This window comes from Haemaphysalis longicornis, unplaced genomic scaffold (assembly GCF_048455015.1).
Source record: "Haemaphysalis longicornis isolate Haplotype H1 unplaced genomic scaffold, Haemaphysalis longicornis Haplotype H1 scaffold_173, whole genome shotgun sequence".
Lineage (NCBI taxonomy): Eukaryota > Metazoa > Arthropoda > Arachnida > Ixodida > Ixodidae > Haemaphysalis > Haemaphysalis longicornis.
In genome coordinates, this window is record NW_027526278.1 from 166,759 (window position 1) to 189,288 (window position 22,530).

At 55.4% G+C, this 22,530-nt stretch overlaps 6 protein-coding genes across 6 annotated transcripts; 4 read left to right on the top strand and 2 right to left on the bottom strand.

Annotated features, from left to right (window-relative positions):
- Nucleotides 1-1,917: 1,917 nt before the first annotated feature.
- Nucleotides 1,918-2,805, bottom strand: LOC144166485 (uncharacterized). Its single transcript, XM_077695993.1, has one exon. The coding sequence runs from the start codon at nucleotides 2,803-2,805 to the stop codon at nucleotides 1,918-1,920; it is 888 nt and encodes a 295-aa protein (XP_077552119.1).
- Nucleotides 2,806-14,865: 12,060 nt separating this feature from the next.
- On the top strand, nucleotides 14,866-16,508 carry LOC144166486 (uncharacterized). The gene is made up of 3 exons (XM_077695994.1): nucleotides 14,866-15,709; nucleotides 15,805-16,233; nucleotides 16,348-16,508. The coding sequence occupies exons 1-3, from the start codon at nucleotides 14,866-14,868 to the stop codon at nucleotides 16,506-16,508; spliced, it is 1,434 nt and encodes a 477-aa protein (XP_077552120.1).
- Nucleotides 16,509-16,771: 263 nt separating this feature from the next.
- LOC144166492 (histone H3-like) lies at nucleotides 16,772-17,796 on the top strand. Its single transcript, XM_077696002.1, has one exon. It carries the CDS (start codon nucleotides 16,859-16,861, stop codon nucleotides 17,267-17,269), a length of 411 nt encoding a protein of 136 aa, XP_077552128.1. The 5' UTR covers nucleotides 16,772-16,858; the 3' UTR covers nucleotides 17,270-17,796.
- On the bottom strand, nucleotides 17,653-18,672 carry LOC144166493 (histone H2A-like). Its single transcript, XM_077696003.1, has one exon. It carries the CDS (start codon nucleotides 18,624-18,626, stop codon nucleotides 18,225-18,227), a length of 402 nt encoding a protein of 133 aa, XP_077552129.1. The 5' UTR covers nucleotides 18,627-18,672; the 3' UTR covers nucleotides 17,653-18,224.
- Nucleotides 18,673-18,950: 278 nt separating this feature from the next.
- Nucleotides 18,951-19,391, top strand: LOC144166467 (histone H2B-like). The gene has a single exon (XM_077695979.1). The coding sequence runs from the start codon at nucleotides 18,951-18,953 to the stop codon at nucleotides 19,323-19,325; it is 375 nt and encodes a 124-aa protein (XP_077552105.1). The 3' UTR covers nucleotides 19,326-19,391.
- A 1,415-nt stretch (nucleotides 19,392-20,806) lies between these two features.
- Nucleotides 20,807-21,310, top strand: LOC144166511 (histone H4-like). Its single transcript, XM_077696020.1, has one exon. It carries the CDS (start codon nucleotides 20,882-20,884, stop codon nucleotides 21,191-21,193), a length of 312 nt encoding a protein of 103 aa, XP_077552146.1. The 5' UTR covers nucleotides 20,807-20,881; the 3' UTR covers nucleotides 21,194-21,310.
- Nucleotides 21,311-22,530: the final 1,220 nt, after the last annotated feature.

Below are 22,530 nucleotides of genomic sequence, written 5' to 3' on the forward strand. Positions count from 1 at the left end.
ATTTCATTAGTCATTCAATTTAAATGGCCATTTCATTGTTCTCGTTACCTTTGTTTAACAAGCCTGTTTTGGAGCCCTCCTGCGAGATGACACAACCGCTTTGAAAACAGCAGCCCTGGTAGTAGCAAAATATATACGAACAGGGATCCCGCGTAACCTTCACAGGGCCAATCGAAGGTAAGTTATCAAAGTTATCAAACGGTTTTGTTTTTCAAACTAGCACCTTGCAAGGCGCGCAGTTGTGGGCCCCCAAGATAGATTATAATGTGCCCCACGTTTCCTTTTGCAGCGCGACTGTGGGTCGCACCAGGTGTGTGAATTTTTCGCAGGTAAGAATAAACGTCTTGGGCAACAGGGCACGCTTTAAATGAAATCGATAGCTTATTTCGTTCGCAAAATCTGCATGGTAAGCAAAATATTTTGCGTCGTAGCCAGGCCGCAATTTGCACCACGTTCACCTTTTTTGCTCAGGTAAGAGAAAACACAAGGCGCAACAAGGCAAAATTTGAATGGAATTGATAGCTCTTTTTGTTCGGAAACTGTGGCGATGCGAATTTACGTGGCGACCAAAATTAGAGGAGGAAGTGATTGTTGGGGGGGGGAGGGGGGAAAGGGGCCAGTAACTGTCTGGCGTTACGCCGACACCTCAACCGGCCGAACGGAAGCGAGGAGGGTGGGAGAGTCGAAAGAGTAGGTAAAAAGAGGGGGGAAGGGTGTAGGGGAAAGGTGAATGAGCAGGTATCAGGAGTCGCACACACGCAAATGTCGCAGTACAGCAGGGCAGGCGGGAATGACAGGGTGTCACGACAGAGTTAGCGGTTGACATCAAATACAGAATAAAATAACAGGGGGTCACAACAAAATTGGCAGGTGACATCGGAAACGGGGTAGAATAACAGGGGGGCACAACTGAATTGGCGGAAGACAGCGGAAACAGAAAATTAATAACAGGGGGTCACAACAAGATTGGCGGGTGACATCGGATACGGAATAGACTAACAGGGGGGGTCACCTCAGAAAATAATAATAAAAAAAACGGGGGTCACATCAGAATTAGCAGATGGCATCAGTAACATATGCAGGTAACGCGATAACAACTGGGGGGGGGGACGTAACAGCAGCAGCTGTACGGGCGGCAGATAATGACGACAGCTGTGCAAGGTACGACCGACACTGCATGGAAAGAAAACAACAACAACAAATGGTAATAAAATAAAAAAAAGAAAAAGAAAAAAGAAAGGAGAGAAAAAAGAAAAAAGAAAAGGAAACCTGGTATAGCGGGTTACAGGGGTACATGATAATGGCAGCAGGATATAGGTGGGGCGGATATGTGGGGATAGCTGGTAAGCGAGTTACAGGGGGCGTAATAAGGGGCTTGCGGGGGTAAATACTAGGTTTGAAGGAAAAGGGATATGTGGTTAATATGGACAAGGTACAGCATGCGAGCGGGTTGACATAGACACTGTTGATATTGTGTATTAGGTTGAAGCTGCGCTCGCCGCAAGCAGACTGTTCGTAGAGTTCAGGATGGAGTGTCCTGGCAGTGTGTGCGGATTTCAGCGGCACAGGATAGTTTTGAGGCAGGCTGGGTGTGCTGGGAGGCGCGTGGGCACAGTCCTGCTTGTCCGCACTATGTCACACACACACACGCACACTCACACGCGTTCCGATGCGGGCACTGGGCCTGGAGAGTTTGGGGGGGAATGTTCTTGGCCGAGAGTTGGGGGCCCCGCACGCCGCAGGGGGCTCAGAGTTCGTGCGGCGGCGGGCCCGAGGGGCCGCGCACGGAAGCGCCGGATCGTGCGGCGGCGGCCACGGGGAGCCGCGCACAGGAGCGCCGGAACGGAGGCAGGGGGGAGGGGGTGGATGAGGAAAGAGAAGGGGGAAGGAGAGCGACGGCAGTGGGGCCGTTGGCCTCTAGAGCAGCTGGGCCAAGCCGGTAGCTTGCAGATACTGCAGCAGTGCGGTGAGTGCCGCGCCCCGTCCACGGGAGGCCGAGGGCAATAGGAGCTCCTCCCGCGTGCTGCACGCAACTCCGAGGGCAGCGTAGCGTTGCCGCATCTTGGCCCGCTCGGCGTGGTGGTGGCTGCAGCGAAGTAGGGCATGCTCAGTATTATCCAGTTCGCCGCAGTGCTGGCAGTTGGGGGAGGCGGCCCGTCCGAAGAAGAAGCGGCGGGCCGTGGAGAAAGCGCTGCGCGTGCGGAGGCGTAGTAGCAGGCTGCAGTCCGCGCGGCCGAAAGTGCGGCTCGGGATGCGCCCCGGGGAACTTCCGTTGGCCAGTCGCGGGTGCGGGTGTTGTTTTTCGGCATGCTTCGCTATCCAGTAGCGCGCCTCGTCCCCTTTGGTGGCTGCTTCGAAGACGGCCGTGTCCGCCGAGTGGGCCGCCTTGGCGAGCGTGTCGGCCAGTTCGTTGCCCGCCAAACCCACGTGAGCCGGCACCCAGTGGAGCGAGACGCGTCTCCCCTCTGAATGGAGGTCACGCAGTTTCTTGGCGAGCTGCCGCACGAGCGGCCCATGTTTGTGTGGGTTTTGCAGGCGCAGGAGTGCCGCCCGGCTGTCGCAAAGGATGACAGCATGGATGATGTCGCGGCGTTCCGTCAGGGCGTCCGCCGCCAGGTGCAGGCCTACCAGCTCGGCTTTTGTTGAGCTGGAGGCAAAGCTGAGACGGCGCAGCACCGTTAGGTCTAGCTCGGGGGCCGCGCAAGCGTCGGCGGCGGAGCCTGGGGGGCGGGGCAGCACGGAGCCGTCGGTGTACATTTTAACTGCGCCTGCGTGGCGCTCGTGCAGATTGTCCATTTTCAGCATCCTAGCGACCGCGGAGGGTGGGAAGAGCTTCGCCGCGGCGGCGGCGGCGGCGGCGGCGGCGGCCGCCGGCACTCTCGTTTATGGTCAGTCGGACATTTCGCGTCATAGCCGGACGGCAGTTTGGGCCAGGTTTACCATTCTTGGACAGAGAAGAGAAAACGTTGCGCGCGACAACACAGCGTTTGAATGAAACCGATAGCTCTTTTCGTTCGGTAACCGCAGGGGCGCAAATTTGGGGCACGGAAAAAAAGTGCACTTTCCAGCATTCAAGCATCGAAAAGAGGGGCAGAGGGGCTCGCGGCGCAACCAATCAGAGGCGCGCTTTGTCGGGAAGGCGACTCGCCGAGCGTAGGCGAGCAGTCTCGAGTTCGCCTCGAACCGCAGAGGAGTGAGGTTGTGTTTTCGCTCGCTCCAGCCTCGTTCGGTGCCGCGATCTACGTGTACGTGCGCGCGCCGCCGGCTACCGTGGATTATGCCGACGCGTCGCGCGTCGCGCTGACTGATCAGTTTGTGGCCTCGATTAGAGATGGGCAAAACGGCTCACTTCAGTGAGCGGCTCAGAACGGCTCAGTTCACTGAAGTGAACCGGTTCATTTGAACGGTTCAGCGGTTCATTAGGTTTGTAACCTGTGTTAAGCATCCATAATCTAAATTATTACTCAATTGTTATTTAGTCATTTATTTTGTAACAACATCCGCTGTATTTGTGCTGAAAAGAATTGGCCTCACCATCATTACAAAGGTTTTTATGTGGCAGTGGTATTTCAGAATCACTCTCGGTCAATATATATAGAAGAAAATGCAACTTTTTGTCAACTTTATAACCTCACAAATATGATCTCTACTAGTGAGCTGTGACGCCAGAAAAAATGATTCTGGACATAATACAAGAAACTAATTTTAATATTGTGGTGGTGAACAACACTTTGTTCAGTTTATTCGAAGCGAGGTCGACGGGTCCGCTTTCTGGCAGCGATAATAGATGACGCGAAAGTTGCACACAAGACCCAGCTGGGTCGGCCGATACGCCTCTAATAACTCTATCGGAACATGCCGACACGACTCCTTTAGAGCCATGCTCAGCACGATTCTCTAATCGAGCGAGCAGCCGCTGAACGTCGGTTCTTAGGAGAGCCGCTCTGCCAAAGAACCGCCGGGAGCCGATAATCGCCGCGGAACTGAGCGGTTAAGAAGATGCGGCTCGTTCCTGATTCGGACAACAACTACACGCACAAATGTAACTGTAGTGATTCTAGTGAATTATATGGTCACAGGAGTTTATTTTCCTATTACTTTGAAAATACAGACGCAGTTCGTTCACTGCTGCCATTGCGGTCTCCCGATCTGTCATTCACCACCGCCGCCATCGCGGTTCCCAAATGGCGCCTCAGAAGATCCGCTTCGCGAGGAGCGCCTCTCGAAAAGAGCGGGAGCCGTTCTTCGGTTCAGTAACTGAGCGGAAAGAGCCGGAAGAGCCGATGAACGGGTCAAAACTGCATCCGGTTCTCCTGGCTCGAATTATCTGCTCCCACGACAGGAGGCGCGCTGGAGGAGTTTGAAAAATTAGCCCCAGCCGGCCCGGCAGTACAGTTGCTTTCCCGCGCCGATAACAGATGGCGCAGAGCGACGGCTCATTTGACCCGGGTCTTTGGTTCTTTCGCTCAGTAACTGAGCGGATCCGCTCACCGGAAGAGCCGATGAACGGGTCAAAACTGAATCCGGTTCTCCTGGCTCGAATTGTCTGCTCCCACGACAGGGGGCGCGCTGGAGGAATTTGAAAAATTAGCCCCAGCCGGCCTGGCAGTACAGTTGCTTTCCCGCGCCCATAACAGATGGCGCAGAGCGACGGCTCATTTGACCCGGGTCTCCGGTTCTTTCGCTCAGTAACTGAGCGGATCCGCTCACCGGAAGAGCCGATGAACGGGTCAAAACTGCATCCGGTTCTCCTGGCTCGAATTGTCTGCTCCCACGACAGGGGGCGCTGGAGAAATTTGGAAAAGGTTAAGTCTCCTGCCACGCGCGTGGCACGAGCTGCGCCCCCCTGGCAACGGCTGCTGCCACGCAGAAGTGACGTCAAGCTAAAGTAATCACGTGACTTCCTGTGACGTCACAAAACAAACGTCATATTTACGTCATTTGATCATGCCGCTTTTTTTTGTGTTAACGACGACGGCAGCCGGGTGTTCACGTCTTGTGTCCCGATGTTCTCCGCCCGTGGTTCGAATGGCAGGCCTGACGCATCGTTACGTCCTTATCTCCCTGTACAGCGGCTGCCTCGGGGCGCTTTTTTCTTGTTGGGAAGTATGCTTGTAATGATTTAGATTGGGTATTTTTTGTGAACTTGCTGTTGCACGTCTTGGTAAGCCTAACGCATTGTTTTCTGCACGCTGCTTCGCCCCGCTTTTTACATGCTCCTAGAACTGTAGTGTTGTCGTTTAATTTTTTGTAAGCTTCACGTTGTCTTGCAGTTCGCGTGCTATCGGCTTTACGCTCCTGCATTTGTTGTCCACTTGTGCCTCGCTTCTTCCATGCCAAGCCTTGTGTTCTGATTCTGGAGTGGTGGCTCAATTATAAAACGTGGGGACCAGTATTTTCCATCGCGTCGCGCCGTGGCGAGCGACGTAGTGTCAGCGTGTGCGCGAATCGAGTGTCGTCAGGTAGCGCACGGCATCGTCGAACGCAATCCGACTTTGCATGTAGCTTCTGCAATTTTTCCCCCGGGACAGTAGTACTATCGCCGAGAAATGTATCCTGACTATTCCGCATTAACGATCTGTGCACGCGGCGCTGCAGAATCCGTGCAGGGAGCGCAGCTTCACTTCTGTGGGTGGAGCCCAACTGCCCGTCCAAAGTTATCTACTCAAGATACTACTGAAACCATTCGCTGATTGGCTGGCTTCTTGTGCAAGGAGGCTCAAGCTCCATTTGTGCAAGCATGGGAGAAGTGCAGCCGATAAGATCGCCGTGTGAGCCAAGTTTGGAACTTCTGCTAATAGTCCTTTAAAAGTATGGTGTGCATAAGGTTAACAAGTGACAGTTCAGTTATTGTTCATCTATGCTCAGATTTGTTGCTTAGAGTGCCATTGTGCTTTCAACTTAGAAAGTCTTAATGAAATGATAGGCAAGGCTTAAAATTACTGCTTGGCTTTTATTTCCCTTTCCTTCGCCCCAGTACCTTTCGCCTCCTCTAACCTGGTTAGGCAACGAAACTTCCTCCTGCATCTGCTTTGAGTATGTATTTTGATAGGCTCGTTCCTTCTTTACTCTTGTGTTTGGCTTGGTTGGAATTGAACATAACCAGCCACAATACTTTCATTCACTCTCAGCAGGAAGGGCTAATGATGATGAGAGCTTATCTCGGAGGCTTGCGGTCTGTGCACAAATTCCAAGTGGCTGTGACATCTATATGCTCAACTTGACACTAATGCTTGTATTCGCAACTGGTGAAGCGTACTTAAGCGTCTACTGTCCAAGCGTTTGGGGTAGTGAACAGGAAGAGTTTCCAATTGTGAGGGGACGTTTCAGATTCTATTGCTTTTTTAACTCCGCACTGTGTAAACTGTTTTGGAAAATTGCTCAAGTGAATTTACTTAGTGGTAAGGGGCATTATAAAATGTCCCACATTTCGTTCACAATGATGCAAGTCTCGTCAGAAGCCAGCTGCTAGAAAACAAATTCACGGGTTGTGTGTTGTGTGCCCATCAGCTGTTTCTTTTTCTTCCACAAAACGGGCACTTAAACAATCCTTTAAGCCAACAGGCTTAAAAATAAGTTAATCAAGTACAACTTCGGGGTAATGGTTGGTGTCGAGCGTGACATTACCCACTCCCGAGAGTACATCTTAATACCTTGTGCAAGAACTGGAGCCAAGGCCACGTGTGTGGATGTGAATGTCTGTTAGTGTTTGGGAAAGTTGCAGTACAGCTGGAAGGTGTATGGATCATGGGTGGCGTTAACAATAAAATGATTGCTGAACGTACTTTTGCTCTGGTATCAATGAGCAGCATGTGAGCATTGATAAGTGCTTCACTGTTGACATTTTTGTTACACAAAAACAGGCCATGTTACACAAGTGCTGTTACACAAGCGCTGCAGAGGAGCCAAGAAAAAGATTCCTTTTTGCGGACACCAAAGCTACGCTGGAAAGCCAAAATGTGTGGTGTCTGTTACTGCAGATTAGCTGCAAGATGGGCATGTTCACGCAAAGATTTATGAACCAGGCTGGCGGGGTAACAAAATCATTGAATGAGGTTACACCAAAATGTGTTATGAAAAATGATATAATACTGTTTGCTATAAATAGCAATTAAAGGTATAAAATGGTTTTGACACTAGTTAAGTGGCCTGTTGGAAATCATTGGCAAAAACTAAAGAGCAACATTTCATACAACTGCAATTGGGGAATAGAAAAGTGTGGTTGGGGTCTGAATTCAGCAGGCATGCTCCAGCTGAGAATGTATGTATGCAGAGCAAAACAATTCTAAAGGCCTAGGGAAAAGGTGAGCTTAGTTAAGTTACCACCAAGGTATTTGGTAGAGAGAATAGTTACAAAAATAAAGAAGCAACATGGGAAGCTTTATTTTCCCTGATTTAAGTTTATCGGCACTGAGCTTCATGTTCTGCATGTCCCATTGAAGAATGTTACACCTGCATGCACTCGGCACATCACATTTTACGGTATAACACAGTTTACTTCCAACATACGTAAATAAGAGAATATTGCATAAGCAGTTCATTTATACATGAAATAGAAACAGCAGGATTTTTAAAACGAAGCCTGTAAGTGTGCTGAATGAAAGGGACCAATGATGAGTTTATGTTGTTACTAATAACAAATTTCAATGACCTTGTCAGAAACAAACCCCTTCCATGGAGGGACTGTGTGTAATCATAAGATTTTTTTAATAAAAGGTTGTAAATGCCCTGTAAATGTATGTCAAAAGGTATTTTAACACCCTAGTCGTGGCCTGTGAGTCATCGGCGCTTTTTTCTGGTGTTTAGATGATCAAGGGCTGTTGTACGGGATCCACCTTCTCTTCTCACTTCGGTCACCGTCTTTCTTAGTCACTGCATTCATGTGCTTGGTCAGGGAGCTAGCGAGCGAGGACGACAGTTGGCACGAACTATCAGCAGAGTTCCTTCAGGCTGGGACAATTGCTGGAGAGGCTAAACGATGTTTTTAAAATCCCTAACTGAGAGCTTTCACTTTTTGTTTTGTTAAAGAACATTTAGGCAACCCTTCAAGAACTGTCCGAAATAACAAAAATGACTATTGTGCCCGTTAAATAGTTAATCTGCGCACAGTGAACAATGGCATAAAATCTATTATTGCTATCCTGCCCTTTGAACCTGCTTAATATTTAGCAGAGACTCACTCCATTCATTAGCTGTTTTATGGCACTGTGTGGGTGGGCTACTGGTTTCCACCTATGGAGCCTGTGGGCCGCGCTAGTTTCCAGTCCTCCTGTCAAATGTTTTTGGAGACTAGCACTACCCTGCAGTGTGCGAGCCATGGGTTCCTTGGGTTGGCCATGGGAAATTCTAGTGAATCGTTACAAGCCACCAAAGAAAGTGAGCGTTTGTTTATCGACCACTGTTTTGTGGCTACGAAAAGTTTCGTTCATTAAAAAAGACTAACAAATGACATCAATTTTATTGCAAACTTCAAACAAATAATTGGTATTACAGAAAATGTGTAAAGCAGCCGGAGCTCCATAACCACTTTCCAGCTATTTCTCCATGCCATCACAGAATTTTGTTTGTGCGACTAACAGATACCGACCTATTCCAATGCGAAGAAACATAACTGGGCGATTGCAGTGGGGCCTCTAGTTCTGTTTGATCATATCACTTGAGTGTTTACGTACAGTTAACATACTGATGATTGTGTTTATAGTGCATGCACATATAACATCAATGTAGTTCGAAATTGGGATCTTTTTTACCATTTCTTTTTGTTAAATTCGCCCCATGACAGCCTTGACGTTTGCCTATCAAATACATTTGAAGCATGCTCGCTGCTTATACTTGTTTACACAAACAATCCGTAGATGCTTTCACGTTCCAGGCACATCTTAAGATTCTCTGTGACGTTGCTTATTGAGCCTGTGCAGAACCCATAGGTTTTCATATGCTGGAGTGCATGTGTGTGTATTAGACATGATGGCCGGCCAAGTGTACACCCTTCCTATTACCGTCTGTACAGCCTCTTATCTGACCCTATCGTCTGGGTGTCCTGAATTACCTTCCTTTGCATGAGGGACTCAGTCAAGTCTGGCCAACATAGCGTATACCACGGTACAGTGAGACGTGAAAGTTATACCAGTCCAGTAGCTATGAGGTGAAGCGCCTAGCTAGTCTACCTTTTGAAGGTCGCAGGTCCTAAACTGTCGTAGAATCATGTATTCTACTACGAAATCTTTGGTTTCTACTAGGAAATCATTTTAAGCGCTGAATATCACGCAATTATGATGCTTGTGGCGTATGCTCACAAGACTTTTCTGCTCATAAAACGTATCGTGGGTGTAAAACAAACTTTAAGCTACAATTTCGCCCACTAGAAAATAAGAACTCGATTTTCGGAAGTTTTCTTTGCTAATATTCCAAAATAGGAGATCTACTGTAGTGGTACGTACGCGGTACATGTGTGGGGACACCAAAGATTACCTTTCCGATTCTTGGCGCAATTGTCTGTAATTGTAATGCGCACATGTGCCTAGTAAAAAACAGTGGCCGCCACTACCCTTCGTCCTCGGCACTGTACATTCCGATTATATTTTGGCGCTGCTAAGTTGTCTTCATTTCGAGAACACACCGCGATTTCAGGTCGCCCATTTAAGCATTCTGAACTTGCCGTGGTGCAAACTGTTGATAGCAGATGCCGCCGCGCCAACATGCGTCGGAAGGTTCACAGAATTACGGTCGGACGGTGTCTTTTCTTGTGTGGAACGTAGCTTGTTCGAACGGGGCCAGTCGGCCTTGCGATATCGTATCACGTACGCTGAACCATCGGCGTACACCAAGGTACCATCGGCGTACACGCAGGTACCATCGGCGTACACCAAGCATAACCAAGCGGTCACAGGTCAACATTACTCGAGAGCGGCTATTTTGCTGCGGTCTGGAAAGGCTGGCTGGGTCCCCACGGAATACATAATCACAACCAACTTTCTCACGTTTTCAGATAGTGCTTCTAACAATATGAACTCCGGTTTATCTACGTTGTCGGCCCGAGAAAATCGGAGCTTCGTCACGCTTCCGGATACGCGACTCCATGTACGCGATACGGCAGCTGGCAGCAGCAGCAGCATCGCCTGCTGCTCCTGCAAGAACAAAAATTGTTTGTTAGAAAAGTTTTAGCAGTTCAACTGTGCGTTATTTTGTACTGCAAATAAAAAAAATGTGTATTTAGGACTACACTACACAAACTAATGACAATTATTAATGTTGTGACGTCACGCGTGGCAGCAGCCGTTGCCAGGGGGGCGTGGCTGGTGCCACGCGCGTGGCAGGAGGCGCTGCCTTTGGAAAATTAGCCCCAGCTGGCCCGGCAGTGGAGTTGCTTTCTCGCGCCGGCAATAGCTGGCGTGAGAGAGCGTTGACCCGGCTTTTAGGCTCCGTTGGCTCTTTCTCCACGGTTTGCAGTGCTGTCATTTCCTCCATGAGTGCTGTGGCTCGCCCCGTTCCACACTGATCACTGAGAGGGCGAGAAGGGTCTCCCTCTCTCCAAAAGAACTGCCGCTCACTTTTACTGAGCCACGGCTCACTCGTTCTTCAAAAAGAGCGGCTCAAAGGAACCGGATCACTCCTGAGCGACGCATCTCTAGCCTCGATCGGTGCCGCGATCTACGTGTACGTGCGCGCCGCCGGCTATCGTGGATTATGCCGACGCGTCGCCCTGACTGCGCATTTTGTGTGTTTGTGTGCTCGCCTCGCTCGTGCCCCGAACCGCGCAGTGAACTGTGTTATCGTGTACGTGCGGGACCATGCCGACGACAAGCGGCAGCTTGCCGCCGCCGTCAACAAGTGCTGCTGCTGCGCGCGCGTTTGCTATGCATCGCCGTAGCAATAGCGTGGGGTGCGCCCGCAGCCTTGAGAAGCTGATGGCTTCCTGCGCGGGCATCCTGCAGCAGCAACAACGTGCCCAGCAACTGGTTGGTTGCCTGGGCGACCCGCCAGCACCTCCGCCACCGCCCCAGACCAGCGAGCAGCACGCCGAGCCAGCCCTGGATATGGCCGGCGTGCACGTGGCCCCAGCACTGTCCAGGAGTGCTGGCGCCCAAAACTATGCCCCAGCTGACCTTCTCCAACCACCGACGGAGCCCATGGACGAGGCGCAGTGTGCCAAGCGCCAGCGGGAACCATCGGATGGTTTGGATTCTGGCCGGGCACCCAGCGACGAGGAGCGCGACGCCATGGAGGCAGCGCCGCGTCGAGCGGCCGCCATTGCTCCCTCCTCGAAGCGACGCGCCCGCGGCGGGGAGGCTGCCGTGACGTCACGAGGGCGCGCGGCCTTGCTCGCGCCGGCCCGACTCCTCCTCGCGGCTGCGCCGGCCGTCAGCGCTTCCCTCTCCTGGGTGAGTCCATCCTTCCGGCCGCCCCCTCTCCTGGCAGCGCGGTCGCCTCGGTGAGCTCTCCCCTGCAGACCCTCGCTCCCAGCGTCGCCGCCGCTGCCTTCTCCTCCGCTCAGGCAGCCGCGCAAGATGGCGGCGCCCAGGAGGTAAACAAACTGCCTCCCGACTCGGCGGCCTGCGGCGGCCATTCGGGTGGCGCCACGCCTTCCAAACTTCCTGGCCAGGATGAGGAGGGGCAGTGGGTCACCCAGAGGAGCAAGGCAGCCAAGCGGAAGGCCAGGAAAGTGGCTGCGCGGCGCCCCATCACGCTGCAGGCCGCCGGCACCTGCCTCTTCCGTCCTGCCGACCGGCTACCTCCTTCTTGGCCACATCGAGGGAGGTCATCGCTCGGGAGCTCGCCGCCACCTCTGGAGTTTCCCAGGTGAGGGTAAACACCCGTTTGAACGTTGTGGCGGCCGACGCCGAAACGGACGAGTGCCTTGCTGCGCTATTGGGCACACAGTCCATAGCTGGCATTGCTGTCCGCGCCGGCCGCCCCGCGAAACGAGGCACGAGTCGCGGCCTCGTTTTTGGTGTTGACCCTCGATTGGGAACGGACGAGATCCTCGCCCACTGTGACTGTGAGGTGGCGGTGAGCAGTGTGGTGCGGAAGACGGATGGTGCGCTGCTGCTGGAGTTCGCCTCCTCCTCCCCGCCCCACTTCGTGGCCATCTTCAAGCTGCTGCTGCCTGTGCGGGGCTGCAGGCCGCGGCCCACACAGTGTGCTCGCTGTGGCCGCCTTGACCATGTGACGGCCTGCTGCAGGGGCAAGGAGAGGTGTGCGCGCTGCGGTGGGGGCCACGCTTCTGATCAGTGTACCGCTTCTGCCCCCCGCTGCTCCAACTGTGGTGGTGCACACGCCGTCGACAACCCTCGTTGCCCCCGCTGGCAGCAGGAACGTCAGGTGGCCACAGCTATGGCACGGGCGCCCCAGCCTGTGCCCCGTGCTGTGGCTGTTGCATCAGTACGCGCTGGCCAGCAGCTCCCGAGCTACGCCGACATGGACAGGCGTAGCTCCAGCCCGCAGCAGCACGACACTCAGCAGCAGCAGCAGCGCCACAGCAGCCAGCACCAGCAGCACCACAGCAGCCCGCAGCAGCAACCTACCACCAACCACGGACTGCCGCAGCGGCAGCGGAAGTCAGTCCGCCACCCCCCCGCCCCGCAGCCCGTGGACCAGCAGCCGCCAGCAGGCCCCGCCGCCCCCAGCCAGGACCAGCTGGTGCCACTCCTCCTGGCCCTGGTTCACAGCCTGTTGAGCCGCCTGCCTGCTGACGACCCCGACCGCCTGGCGGCCACTGCTGTCCTGGCTTCCGTAACCTCCACTCCAGCCCCCCAGCATGGCTAGCAGACCCTGCAGGACAGGCCAGCGGCCACGCATCCTTCAGTGGAACTGCAACCATCTGGGGCCACGCCATGCAGAGCTGGTGGACCACCTGCTGAGGGAACAATTCGACGTGGTGGCCCTCCAGGAGGCATACGTCCGTGGTGGTTCCCCGCGCCTGCCAGGCTACATGTGCTACCCCAGCCCCACCAGCTGCTCACGGCGCAACTGCAGCGTTTACCCCTGCCTGGACGACACCCATGCACCAGGCAAGCCGCACGCAGCCGTCTACGTGCGGGCAGCACTGAGCCACGCCCCGGTCAACCTGGCCTTGGTCACTCAGGGCCCCATGCAGTGCGCCGCTGTCACTGTGCGCATGGGGACCACGGACACCACCATGGCATGCGTGTACGTGCGGCCAGCACGCCCCTGGGACGCCACGGCACTGTGCCGACTGCGCCCACTCCTACGCCCTGACGCCGTGGTGTGTGGGGACTTCAACGCCCACCACCCGGCCTGGGGCAGCCCCCGCACCACTTGCCGCGGCCGAGACCTCCTGGACGCCGCCACCTCCTGTGGGCTGTTTGTGGCCAACACAGGTAGCCCCACCTTCGTGCGCCCTGGCCAACGGGGCTCCACCCAGCTGTCCCACATCGATCTGACCCTGGTGTCGCAGCGGTTACCCTACTGCTGGGAGACTGCCAGCAGCACCTGGAGGTCAGACCATTACCCCATTCTGGTCACCCGCAGGGGCGACCGCAGGCGTGCCAACACCAGGGTCTATGCCGCCGTCAGCTGGTCCAGTTTCCGCAAGGAGGTGTCCAAGTGCCTGGATGATCCGGAGCCTGACTTCCTGGCAGCGGTCGTGCGTTGTGCGGACAAGGCAACGGTACGAGGGGAGGCACCCCTCTGCACGGCACTGCCAGACTTGGAGCTCCTCCGGCTCCGGGCGCGCCGTAACCAGCTGCAGCGGCGTGTCATCAGGAGCGGGCGCCCAAGTGACTGGCCTGAGCAGCGACGAGCAGACGCCCAGTGTAGACGACGGGCTCGGAAGCGGCGCACGCAGGGCTGGGAGTCCCTCTGCTCATCCCTGGACTCGGGCAGAGACCCAGCCAGGGCCTGGCGTGTTTTCAAGGCCTTGCTGCGCCCTGCCACCACCAGTCGACGCCCACTGCAAACGGCTGCCATCACCCGGGACATCACCGAGGCGGGCCTGGCTGAGCTTCTCGCGAACCAGTTCGCCCAGTCTGTCCAGGCCCGCCTGCCTGCCCCGGTCCGGTGGAACGTCGCTGCTGCTGTCCTGCCGGAACCCCGGGTTGTGGCCCTGTGCCCCACGGAGCTGACGTTGCGGGAGCTGCAGGCCGCCCTGGACCGATGCCCCAAATGCAGGAGCGCCCCAGGAATTGATGGGGTGACGTACCAGATGCTGCGCAACCTGGACGTCACCCACCTGGGGCCGCTCCTGCTGCTCTTCAACCGCTCCTGGACAACGGGCATCCTCCCGGCAGCCTGGCTGGTTGGCCTGGTGTCCCCAATCCTGCAGGTGGGCAAGCCACCATCGGAGCCAGGGTCCTACCGGCCGGTGTCTCTCACTTCCACGGCGGGCAAGGTCTTGGAGCACGTGGCCCTGGCGCGCCTGCGGTGGATCGCCGACCAGCGGGCAGTGTTCCGGGAGCAGCAGAGCGGCTTCAGGTGGCACCGCTGCACTGCTTGCTCCCTGGGCGACGTCGTCTCCATGCTCGAGCAGAACCAACACGACAAGGAGGTGGCCTACCTCCTGCTGCTCGACATGAAGGCGGCGTTCGACACTGTCCCGCACGGTGCCATCCTTGAGGCGCTGGACGGCATGGGCTTCGTGGGGCACCTCAGGGGCTACGTGCGGGCCTTCCTGGCTGGCCGAACCTTCCGGGTCAAGGACGGCCGGGCGACCAGCAGCCCACGGGACGTCTGCTCTGGGGTGCCCTAGGGGGGCGTGCTAAGCCCCTTCTTGTTCAACCTGGTGCTGGCCCCGCTTCCAGACTGCATCCCCGCTGGCCTCCAGTATCCAGTGGGGATTGCGGTCTATGCTGATGACGTCGCCATCTGGACGCACGGGCCCACCAAGGAGAACATGCACGTGAGGGCATGCACGTGAGGGTCGCGGCTTTCCTGGCAAGCCGCGGCCTGGTGCTGTCCGAGGCCAAGACGCAGGCACTCATGCTGCACCTGAGAGGGCAGGCCGCCCGCCGTAAGGCGCCCGAGTTCCTGCTGAACGGCAAGCCCCTCCCATGGCGCCGCCAGGTCACCCACCTGGGCCTGCTCGTAGACTGCCAGCTGTCATGGATCCCGGCCACGAAGGCGTTGCAGAAGCGTGCTGCTGGGGTGCTGCACGGAGTGCGGCAGCTGCTCGCCCGCGGCAACGGGTGCTCCCACCAGGTGGCGCTCCGCATCTACAGCAGCATGGCCTCGTCGGCCGTGCTGTATGCACTGCCTCTTGTGCATTTGACGCGCCGCCGGTGGGAGCAGCGGGAACTGGACCAGCGTCGGGCCATCCGGCTCTGTCTGGGCCTCCCCAGGCACTCTCCCGTGGCGGCCACCCACACTGAGGCCGCCACATGGCCCATCGAGATGCGGGCCCTCCAGACGGGTCTGCGCCACATTTACCGGCTGCGGAAGTCCCTGGACGGAGCTGCCCTGCTGCAGCGGTTCCGCGGCCGGCCGGACTCGCAGATGGGCATGCTGCTGCAGATCTACGACGAGAACATCGCAGTGCCTCAGCGGCCCCGTCTGGAGCCGCCTCCGCCTGGCACGAGGGAGGCCCTACAGATTGCCACCAAGCTTCCTGGGGTGCGCAGCAAGCGCTCCACCCCCCATGCGGCCAACTACCAAGAGGTGGCTGCCTTGCTGCAGGAGGACCCCAGCGGCCGCCGCCTGCACGTCTTCACGGATGGCTCGGTGCTGCCCCACACGGGCAACGCGGCAGCCGCCTGCACGGCTCCAGCGGTCGGCGCCAGCCGAACATTCCGACTGCCTTTCCCCGCGTCATCAACCATGGCGGAACTGGCCGCCTGCACCTGGCCGCAGACCTGCTGCTCGAGCGGGCAGGCCAGGACAGCGAGGCCCTGGTCTTGACGGACTCCCAGCCAGCCCTTCTACGACTGCAAGAGGCAGACCAGCCGTCCAGCTCCTGCGGGTACCTGGAGACGTCGCTGGCGGCCAAACTACATGCAGTGGCCTCGGGCGGCTGCCATGTTCAACTGCAGTGGCTGCCATCACACATGGGCATCCCGGGCAACGAGAAGGCTGACGCCCTGGCCAAGGGCGCCTACCAGCAGGACACTCCCGTCTCCCGGGACGTCACACCGTACGACGCCGCACGGCAGCAGCTGACCCGAGTGGCCCTCACCATGCACCCAGACCGCCGTGTGGTGAGGGGCCAGGCCCCTCGGGTCCTCCCGGGGCGTCTGAACAGGGACGACCGCAGCCTGCTGCTCCGACTGCGGCTCAACTGCTGTGACGTGGCAGCCAGACTGCACCACCAAGGCCGCTGCTCCTCCCCCTCCTGTGCCCACTGTCCCGAGCCCGAGACTGTGGAGCACCTGCTATGCTCCTGCCCGGTGTTTGCAGCACACCGAGGAGTGCTGCAGACTTCGCTTCAGCGGCTTGGGCTGCCCTATCAGCAGCTCGAGAGTCTACTGTTCCCGAGGGACCCCGCCGGAACTCGCCGCGAGGTCTTCCGCCACCTGCTCACCTACTTGGAGGCCGCCAGTCTCAACAAGCGCCTGTAGACTGTAGACGGCCGTCTGCTCTCCGCGCCATTGCTGCTGCTGCTTCGCTTAGCTTTAAGTAGAGGCTCCACGTTTTAATTTCCTAGCCTACCTATCTCTTTCATCACCCATTTTCTCCTCTAATCTTTCATCCCCCTCCGCCTCCCCCCGCACTGGGTTGTATGCAGGTGAGCCCCCAGCTGGGCTCAATAATATCCCCAGTGCATTTCCTTTCCTTTTCTCTTGAACCACTTATGTATGTATGTATGGCGAGCAGTCTCGCTCCTGACGCCGAAGCGTGAAGGCGTGATTCCTTTTACCTCCGAGTTGTTGTATCTTGCCTCGCAGCTTTTGCAGCACCTGTAGCCGCAATGGCGCGTACCAAGCAGACGGCCCGCAAGAGTACCGGCGGCAAGGCGCCGCGCAAGCAGCTGGCTACCAAGGCAGCCCGCAAGAGCGCCCCGGCACCGGGCGGCGTCAAGAAGCCCCACCGCTACAGGCCCGGGACCGTGGCCCTGCGTGAGATCCGCCGCTACCAGAAGTCCACCGAGCTGCTGATCCGCAAGCTGCCCTTCCAGCGGCTCGTGCGTGAGATCGCTCAGGACTTCAAAACCGACCTGCGCTTCCAGAGCTCGGCCGTCATGGCGCTCCAAGAGGCCAGCGAGGCATACCTGGTGGGTCTCTTCGAGGACACAAACCTGTGTGCCATCCACGCCAAGCGTGTCACCATCATGCCCAAGGACATCCAGCTTGCCAGGCGCATCCGCGGCGAGCGCGCCTAAGACCTTGCTCCTTCTTACCGCCGCCAGGAAAAGAAGCCCACAAACGGTTCTTTTAAGAACCAAATCCACCTTGTTTCGTGGCGAGCGTTTGCGCGAAGCACGCCAAGCTCGTCAACCTCATTTCTGCATCTTTCTGCTGCTGTATTTTGCACTGCGTGTTCGCACAACGAAAAAAGGTGAGTGTTGTGGGGTTTTTTAGTTTGCGTGTGTGCAACAAGTGTGTTTATGCTTTATTTGCCACTCTTATCGTGCGTGAAAATGAATAAACCAAATTGCTGCTTCTGTTGGTGTTCTCACTTTCTCCTCGTGGGTTTGTTGTTTTCTTTAACTAGCACAGCAGTGATGGGGGGGGGGGGTTCTGTAGGCCAGCTTTGATTTAAAAAACAGCTCAAGTAACACGGTTGGAATCAGCCAAATCAGAACGGAATGATACGTGAGCAAACGATTCCAGAAGCTTAGCTAAATGACATGTGTTTGCAGTGATTGGTATAGAATACAAAAATGCATGCTAGGAAGAAAAAAAACAAGAGCAGCACGCTAGGAACTTCCTTGGGAACAACTCTTGCTGGCAAGATGTTCTTCTGCACTGGGGGGTCTCTAAGAAAAAAAAAAAGCTGCCTAACTGCAAACACACACTGACTGCACAGCGCAAGCTTTTATTCAGTTGCAGCAGTGCCTGGCGCTTTGCAGATACATTCCCATTCACGTTACGAAATGCTGTGGTAGTTTTGCAGCAGAGAAAGTCAATAAGGTGTCGATCGTGTGCCTAAATAACGCGCTAGAAAACGCTCAAGTTAGGCGTGCATGGACAAGGAATAACGAGCGAAAAGTACTACGAGATAAGGAGGAGGCACCAGCAGCAAAGGCAGCATCGTTTCTGCTGTGACACGCACTTAGGTTGGCTCTTACAACAGCCGTTTTGTGGGTGCTCGTGGCGCTGGGAAACAGGGGCAGCTCAGGCCTTCTTCTCGGTCTTCTTGGGCAACAGGACGGCCTGGATGTTCGGCAGGACGCCTCCCTGGGCGATGGTGACGCCCGAGAGCGGCTTGTTCAACTCCTCGTCGTTGCGGATGGCCAGCTGGAGGTCCTGGTCTTCTTGTGATCCTGGTCTTCTTGTTGTCGCGAGCCTGGTCTTCTTGTTGTCGCGAGCGGCGTTGCCGGCCAACTCGAGAACTTCGGCGGCCAGGTACTCGAGCACTGCAGCCAGGTAGACTGGGGCACCGGCGCCCACGCGCTCTGCGTAGTTACCCTTGCGCAACAGACGGTGGATTCGGCCCACGGGTAACTGGAGCCCGGCACGGCTGGAGCGGGTCTTGCTCTTGCCCTTCGCCTTTCCACCCTTGCCACGTCCAGACATGATGATGCTGCTACTGCACGAAGAGAAACAAGACGACTGCACGGTACGAGATGTGCACGCGCGAGCGAACGTTCGGTGTGTGTCCGGCGCGGCCGCGGCGAGGCGGAGGTACTCAAATAAGCCCCGCGATGCGATGCGATGAGGCTTTGAAGGGGGGGGAGGTAGGAGGAAAAGGCCCGAAACTGTCTGGCGAAAAATAAGCCCCGCCCAAACCGCATCCAGCGAGAGGCGCCAGGATGCGGCGCGCTCGAATAAAAGCGCCGCGCGCCCCGCGAGCCGCGTTTCTGCTCGCGTCGACTCCGTGGTGTTCGCATCGCAGTACTCATGCCTCCCCAACCGAGTGGTAAATATGTGAAGAAGGCTGGAAAAGCGCAGAAGAACGTGCGCGCCACGGACAAGAAGAAGAAGAAGCGCCGCAGGAAGGAGAGCTTCTCCATCTACATCTACAAGGTGCTCAAGCAAGTGCACCCTGACACTGGCGTCTCCAGCAAAGCTATGTCCATCATGAACAGGTTCGTGAACGACATCTTCGAGCGCATCGCGGCCGAGTCCTCGCGCCTGGCGCACTACAAAAAGCGATCCACCATCACGAGCCGCGAGATTCAGACCGCCGTGCGCCTGCTGCTGCCGGGCGAACTTGCCAAGCACGCCGTCTCCGAGGGAACCAAGGCTGTCACCAAGTACACCAGCTCCAAGTAGGCCTTCGGAGGAGCCCCCACAGGCGACCACCATCAACCAAAAACGGCCCTTATTGGGGCCAACCAATTGCGTGCAGTAGCTGGAGATGATGCTGCTGCCACCAGCCACCCACCCTGCTCTGTTCTCTCTTGGAAAATAGCTGCTGCTGCTGTTATTCTCTTGTCAGCATCGCATTTCGGGCCGCTTGGCCGATATGCCAGCTGTGCAATGATGGCAAAAAAAGTATAAAAGTAAGCACCAAAAAAAAGAAAAATAAGCACACACGCACACACATACATACAAACCCATCCTGCTGGGAGCAGTTGCTTCACTCCGTGTTGTCAAATTGATGCACAGATTTCGTAGGCTAGTAGGAAACCTCGCGATTCAAGCTTTATTTATTTCTTGCGAGGGACTGTATACCCTCAGGGTGGCAGGGTTCAAGATTTAACAGCAGAGATAAGTTTTATTCCTGCAAGCACTGGTACAATTGTGTGTATGGTTTTGGTGAAAAATAAGCAAACTGAATCAATATTCTAAAATTTGGCTCGAGTTTTGTTACCGAAAAGAAAAAGAAAAAAAAACGATGTCCAGATACCAACCACCGTTTTGCAATGCTGCTGTTTTGGAATTGCTGCTTGAAAAACTCGTGTAGCGAGTGTTGTAACGAATCAGGCAAGCTTCTCGCTTATCTGATGAGGTTGCCCACGAAAGGAAAGCATCAGAAAAATTACTGAGTGGTTCAGTTTAAAAGGAAAAAAAAATAGACTGGTGATAACAGAAACATCAGTTGCGCCAGCGACCTGCGTGAATCGAGTCCATTTTCGCAGCAACAACCGCTTTCGGCGTCCCCACTAGACGCCGCGAGCACTCTTTCGCTGCAGCCACCTGACTGGCTAGTCCCCTAGCCAATCAGGCCTTGCGGAACCTCGTGGGGTGCGGACGTGTTTTTCGTTCGCTCCTGCGCGGCCGGGGCGGTATCGCGATTATGCCGGCCACGCGTCGCGAGCCATGGGTGTTTGTTTGTTTGGGCGGCGCGCGCTCTGCTACGTGGGGCCGTCGACCGCCTGCTCCCGCTCGCCAGTAACCGCTCGTCTGCCTCGAACTTCACTCAGCAAGCTCCCCACACTTCGGACCTCTGCGCACAGCCTCGCCTCTACGCTCCACCGCTCCCGTCGAGAACTTCTCCCGGACGCAGCATGACGCCAGGACCTGTGTTTGTGGTGTGTACTGTGCTCGTTGGCCCCCAGTGACTGTGGCAACGCTTCTTTTCCTCGCGGCGCCTCAACTTTTCTCTCTTTACCTACCTCCTTTTCTCTACCCTATCCAATTTATCCCCTTCTATATTCCCCACCCCCCGGACTGGGTTGTATGCCGGTGAGCCCCCAGCTGGGCTCAATAATATCCCCAGTCCATTTCTTTTCCTTTTCCATCGAACCACCTACTACTAGGTCCGCACTCTCGCACGACATCGGAGCGGGGGGTTCCCCCTCCTTCAGTTCGGCTCCGCTCGTCTATCGTGCGTACGGTCGGTTGTTTTCTTTCATCGTCGCGCGCTCGCTACTACCGCACTCGTCATGTCTGGTCGTGGCAAAGGAGGCAAGGGACTCGGAAAAGGTGGAGCGAAGCGTCACTGCAAGGTTCTGCGAGACAACATCCAGGGCATCACCAAGCCAGCGATCCGTCGTCTTGCGCGCCGAGGCGGCGTCAAGCGCATCTCGGGACTCATCTACGAAGAGACCCGCGGCGTCCTCAAGGTGTTCCTCGAGAATGTCATCCGCGATGCTGTGACGTACCCGGAGCACGCCAAGCGCAAGACCGTCACCGCCATGGACGTCGTGTACGCGCTCAAGAGTCAGGGCCGCACCCTGTACGGCTTCGGCGGCTGATTCTCTTCTGCTCCCTTCGTCTTGCCACCGCGAGGAAAGAAAGAGATCCCAAAACGGCCCTTCTAAGAGCCACATCTCACCCTACAGTGGGTGCAGCTTGACTGCTGCGCCGCGTGCCCAATCTTGTTCTCTTTGCTGTATGTGGGTGCCATCTGTGCTGTGTTTACGTGTCTGGTGCGAGCCGTTACCTTCTCAACGTGGTCTGCAATGGCGTCAGTTGGGTGAGTGTTTATACCAGCGCTTTCTGCATCTGCAGCCGCTGTTTTTTGTCCCACCAATGTGCAGTGGCAGATTCGCTTTCTTGTCGCTGTGTACGCCACTGCCGTCGTTGTTCAAAGCGCGCGCCAGGGAAGTGCATTGTGGGGGATCGCAGAAGGGCAAGGGCGAGCGCACTTCTCTCACTATGTTTACCTAATGTCCGCTCTGGGATGCGGAGCAAGCTTTGGCTTGTTCTCGCGTGCTGCTGAAACCGAAACCGCGTTTCTCTCCTGCTTGTTGTTTCGTTCGCCATTCTCTGCTGCCACAGCTTCCCATTAAACTTGTGCATAAGTGATTTGCATGGTATATTTATGTAAAATACGGCCCAGTACATGTACTGGCGAACGTCTGGGAAGCATTTCTGCAAAATCCAAAATGCTTTTTTCTTGTTATGCAAGTTCTTTGACTTTGCGTGCGTCCCAATGTTTGTAATCGGGTTTTATACTATGAAATTCAGTGCGTCTGTGTGAGCAGTGTAAGCGTCAAAATTCGGTAAAAATTCTAAGGTTGTAACTTGTCCTACTATTTTGGGGCAAAGTTGGGAGCACATAGGCCTCTGAGCCAAGTTTGCCATTTTTTTAATGGCCACTCTGAATTTTTGTCACTCAGCCAGACACGTTTTTTTGTTGGTATAGTAGGCGTAGTTTGGCCACAAAAATTAGCAATTGCCTCTGATGACAGCACTAAATTTGGCCCTGGCGAGCGTTCGCATGCCATTCTGTGCTCATTACATGGATACAGAGCTCTGTCCTTGCCCTTTGCTGTCTGCTAGTGTTTATATCGTGTGTTAAGTGTCTTGTCTGTTGAAGTTTTCTAAAATTTTCATGCATTAAAAAAAAAAGAGGCTCATCCCATATGCACTCGTAAGCTAGGCATTGCACTCAAACGTTATGCTTCCATTTTTGGTTTCCACCACTCGCACGACCCAGGTTCGAATCCCACAGGAGACGTTTCTTTTTTTTTCATACCGCAACTTCACAGAACCGTGACCCAACTTACTCACCTCATACGCCGAATAAGAGGCCAAAAGCATGGTCTCACCGAAACTGACACATGCCGATTGGTACAAGCCCTTCTAC